This window comes from Thunnus albacares, chromosome 4 (assembly GCF_914725855.1).
Source record: "Thunnus albacares chromosome 4, fThuAlb1.1, whole genome shotgun sequence".
Classification (NCBI taxonomy): domain Eukaryota; kingdom Metazoa; phylum Chordata; class Actinopteri; order Scombriformes; family Scombridae; genus Thunnus; species Thunnus albacares.
Window position 1 is genome coordinate 37072608 of NC_058109.1, and position 5306 is coordinate 37077913.

General features: G+C 43.3%; 1 protein-coding gene across 1 annotated transcript; it reads left to right on the plus strand.

The window, feature by feature from the left end:
* The first annotated feature begins 1768 nt into the window (after positions 1–1768).
* On the plus strand, positions 1769–5038 carry LOC122980008. Its single transcript, XM_044347675.1, has 2 exons — positions 1769–3062; positions 3145–5038. Exons 1-2 carry the CDS (start codon positions 2907–2909, stop codon positions 3613–3615), a joined length of 627 nt encoding a protein of 208 aa, XP_044203610.1. The 5' UTR covers positions 1769–2906; the 3' UTR covers positions 3616–5038.
* Positions 5039–5306: the final 268 nt, after the last annotated feature.

The following is a 5306-nucleotide window of genomic DNA, read 5'->3' on the forward strand; positions in this document are numbered from 1 at the left end:
TTTAAAGGACTGTGGTACATAGCCTGTTACTAAAGACAGATTGATTATATCTAGTAAAGAAGCGCTAACTAAGGGTAAGGCTTCCTTAAGCAACCTAGTTGGGGTGGGGTCTAAGAGACAGGTTGATGGTTTAGCTGAACAAATCATTGAAGTTTGTTCAGAAAAGTTGACTGGAGAAAAACAGTCCAAATATATGTCAGGATTTACAGCTGTTTCTAAGGTGCCCGTGTTTGGGGAGAAAATGGTGCCTGTTGAGGGCAGGAAGTGGATAATTTTGTCTCTAATAGTTAGAATTTTATCATTAAAGAAGCTCATAAAGTCATTACTACTGAGAGCTATAGGAATACATGGATCAATAGAGTTATGACTCTTTGTCAGCCTGGCCAAAGTGCTGAAAAGGAACCTAGGGCTGTTTTTATTCTCTTCTATAAATGCTGAGTAATAGGCGGCTCTGGCATTACAGAGGGCCTTCCTATATATTTTAAGACTATCTTGCCAGACTAAGCGAGATTCTTCCACTTTGGTGGAACGCCAAATCCTTTCCAATTTTTGTGATATTTGCGGGTTTGGGAGTTACACCATGGAGCTAACCTCTTATGTTTTATCATCCTCCTTTTTAAGGGGGCGATGGAGTCAAGTGTTATTCGTAATGAGCCTGCAGCACTATCAACAAGATTATCAATTTGGGAGGGACTAAAGTTAACATAAGAGTCCTCTGTAGTATTGAGACATGGCATTGAATTCAATACTGATGGAATTGCTTCCTTAAATTTATCTACAACACTATCAGATAGACATCTAGTGAGGACATTTCCGTCTAATGGTGTGTAATCCAGTAATAGGAATTCAAAAGTTATTAAAAAATGATCTGATAAAATAGGATTTTGTAGAAAATGTATTAAATGTTAAATTTCAATCCCATAAGAATCCCAGAACAAGGTCTAGTGTGGTTAAGACAGTGAGTGGGATTATTTACACACAGAGAAGCCAATTGAGTCTAATAGTGAGATAAATGCAGTACTGAGACTGTCATTAGCGACGTCCACATGAATATTAAAATCACCTACTATAATTACTTTATCTGTACTAAGGACTAACTTCTTAATACAGATAAGGAGGGTCAGGAGAATTCACCACAATTAAACCAATTTATTAACACAAACAACAACTACTAACAAAAGCTGGAGAGCCGGCCAAAAAGAACAAAAAGAAGAGGAAACACCCAGACCAACCCACAAAGGACAGTAGGATCTGGGCTCTCGCCTCTAACCTAAACCCACATAAAAACTAAACCTAACAGAAATAATGCTGCGAAAAGAGGACTACCGGACTCACCAAACAAACCAAAAACTAACAAAGGCAAAGCCAAAACATAGCAAACAAACACAAGAACAAAACAGCTGCTGCCGAGGCTGGAAAATGGAGAAGAGAGAGAGACTGCAAGCCACATTCCTGCCCGCTTTATAGGTCCTCCCTTGATTACCAGATCAGGGCCACCTGGGAGAGAGCACAACACATGGTCAATAGAATATCACAGGTTATACATATCCCATCCAGCAGGGGGGGAGTATGTAACATTGACCATGGACCGTTGAATGTACATTCACTTAAGTAGTGTTTTTATTACTGAAATTACACTAGGACACTAAGAGTACATTCTTATTGCACATATTGCACATTTTGTTTTCTTTTTACTTTATAATATTTTTGACAGTTTTTATATTGACTGTACATAGTTGACTTTTGATTATTTATTTTTATCTTATCTAGGTTTGATATCTAAGTTTGACTTGTTCATATTCCATTGTTAAAAGAAAACTACTCCATTTGGAGACAAAATTATACAATTTAGTTGTTTTTTATTGATTTTATACAGTGCACAATGGTATAATCTGATGATGCACAGGGTAAATGTTATGGCCAAAATCTGCATTCTGTGCACATAGCCTCCTGTAGTGGAAATCAGTAATATTTTGTAACCAGATTCCCTTTTAAGAGGTAAAAAACCCATTTGGCACACTTTGGGTACTTTGGGTATCCAAATGGACGAAAGGGTAGTCCACCTGGCCCTATCCTTACTAAAACCTTTCTAGAATCGATGTGCTTTGTGGTATTTCTGTCTACTTTGGTACAGTTGTAGTCAAGGAGTTGCTGAATGAATTCAGTGGCATCTCTCTGCATGGGATCATTGCTATATTGGTGTTTTCCACTGTTTAATCTAAAATACATTTTAGGTGAGGATAAAACTGGACATTTTTCCCTTGGTTTATCACAATTTATTCATTTTATTCAATTTACTCACATAGTAACAGTCACACAGACACTGGGAATAGATTCTGTGAGGTTTTACCTATCCATATAGACCAAGATTATGCAAATATACCTTATAGTTGTGGGGTTATTCTTGATTTATTTTGGGTATGTCTGTCTAGGCAAGCTGCACCTTGCAGCACTTTCCACTCCCAGAGAATCCACTCTCTCACTCTCTCCCTTAACAATCCTACACTAACCAATGCAATGCTGTTCCAAAGGCATATGCAAGTATTGACCAGCACTACTGTACCTTGTTTTAGACCCTAGTGCTTTTAGATACTCTGTTTTCTTCATATTGCCATTCTGAAGGCTGTTAAACTATTAGTCTAGTTTTGGTCTCTCAGGGAATGATCACAGCAAGAGTATCTTGTCATTTTGGTCAATAGTCATCTTCAATAGTCTAGCTAGTTCAGTAAGTTAAGTAGTCTAATTACCCATTTCTTTTCATGTATTTATATTATGGTACCTGAAGATTCCCTATTGTTTCCCTGTTTTTCCCCCTTCCCTGTGTTTCCAGTGCTCCCCTGTCTGTCTTTCTTTGTGTTTATGTTTTGTGTGTGTGTGTGTGTGTGTGTGTGTGTGTTGGCCTGGGCATGGCTCTCCTGGCTCCCAGCTCTACACTTCTGGTTGCAATCAGCTCATCACCTCTCCCATTCTGCTCACCTGCCTCTCATCACTTCATCAGCTTGCAGTATATCTACCCCAGCTCTTCATCCACTCATCGCCAGATCGTTGTTTCTGCTCAAGTGGTAGCTTACACCTCAGGTCTCTCACTTATATAGTGATTTCTCAAAGTTTGGATTTGTTACTAACTGCTGTTTCTCTATCCAGTGCTCCTGGACCATCACTCGCCTGCCTGCCTGCCAGCTTGCCCGCTCCCCAGTCTACTACCACCTGCTCCCTTCTGCCGGCCGTTGCCATTCGGAGGATAACCTCCGCCGGGCTCTGCCCGACCAAGAGAACCTTGTGGGTCAGCGTGACCAGGTTCTTACAGGCGTTGTGGAGACTTTAAGGAGAATCACAGCCAGTGTATCTCGGATAGAGAGCCAGCTCAACCCTGTCCCCACACATCATTTCCTGTCTGCTTCTGGACCCCCAGCTCCCACTCCACCTTCTGATATGCCTGCTAACCTGCCAAGAGAGCCTCATGTACCTGCGCCAGAGTGCTACAATGGATATCTGGGGGCATGCAGGTCCTTTTTGCTTCAGTGCTCCCTTGTGTTTGAGCAGCAGCCTCAGACTTACTCCACAGATAAGTCCAAAGTAGCTTATGTTATAGGGTTGCTTACGGGGGAGGGCTAAAGCTTGGGGAGCGACAGTTTGGGATAGCTCACCATCCATTACTTCTTCTTATAACTTTGTTGCGGAAATGAAGAAAGTGTTTAATCATTTTGTCAGGGGTAGAGATGCCAGTAAGCGTCTTTTGTCACTTCGTCAGGTTTCCCACAGTGTAACGGAGTTTTCAGTTAAGTTTAGGACTTTAGTGGCTGAGTCGGGGTGGAATGACGAGGCTCTTCAGGGATTTTTTTTAAGCGGGCTCAGTGACACAGTTATAGATAAGCTAGCGGCTAGAGATGAGTCAACTAGCCTAGATGAATTCATTTCATTGGCCATTAGACTAGACAATTGACTGTGAGAGCACTGTAGGGAGAGACAGCCGTTCATCTTTGTTTTCTTCTCACCCTACCCCTCCACCTCTCGCAAGAGCGAGTCTGGGGCCTTTACCTGCTTCCCATGCAGCACCTTGCCCTCTAGCCCTACCTCCACCAGAAGAGGAATCTATGCGGCTAGGTCATGCCCATCTGTCTCCGGCAGAATGTCTTTGGAGAATAAATGCTGGGGTTTGCATTTACTGTGGCTGAGGTGGTCACTTCCTGGTCTCTTGCCCTCTTCAGCCAAAAGAGGAGACTCACCAGTAACAGTCGGAGTCCTGGTGAGTCGATCCACTCTTCCTTTGTTGCCCAGGACACCCTTACATTTGGACACTAGGCTAATGGCTACTCACAACCCCTTCCACTACTGGCTTTGGTGGACTCTGGACAACTGCTGATGACAACTTTCTAGACTCTAATCTGGTAGCTCAGGCTGACATTGCAGTTGAACAGCTTCCCACTCCTCTAGAGGTGAATGCATTGGATGGGAGACTCCTCACCCACATCACCCATCGCACTAAGCTGCACCTTCTCCTTTCTGGCAATCATCATGAAACGATCCAGTTTCATATCATTCCTTCCTCACAGACTCCCATTATTCTCCAGCTGTGGTTAAAGAGACACAATCCCCACATTGGCTGGTCTACGGGCAAGGTGGTGAGTTGGAGCTCATTTTACCATTCTTCCTGTCTTCAGTCTGCTCTTGCCCCTGTCAAAGCTGCTGTCCCTCGACCAGTCACTGAGACCCCAGAACTGTCTTCCATCCCATCTGTCTATCATGACTTGAGAGAGGTGTTCAGTAAACAGCGTACGCTGTCCTTGCCTCCACGTCATCCCTATGACTGTGCCATTGACCTTCTCCCCGGAGCCCCACTGCCCTCCGGTCGCCTGTACAACGTGTCTCGTCCTGAGAGGGAGATGATGGAGAAATACATACACTACTCCTTAGCTGCAGGTAACATCCGGCCTTCCTCCTCCCCTGTTGGTGCAGGTTTTTTCTTTGTTTCTAAGTAAGATAAGACCCTTCACCCTTGTATTGATTATCATGGACTCAATAAAATCATCAAAAACAAGCACCCTCTGCCCCTTATCAGTTCCGCTTTTGAGCCCCTTCAGGGGCCACCATCTTTTCAAAACTGGACCTCATAAATGCCTACCACCTTGTTAGGATCAAAGAAGGAGATGAATGGAAAACAGCCTTTAATACTCCCCTTGGCCACTGTGAATATCTCGTCATGCCCTTTGGTCTCACCAATGCCCCCGCTGTCTTCCAGGCTCTGGTCTGATGCCCTTCGGGACTTTCTCAATCATTCTGTGTTTGTTTACCTGGAATGTATAAAC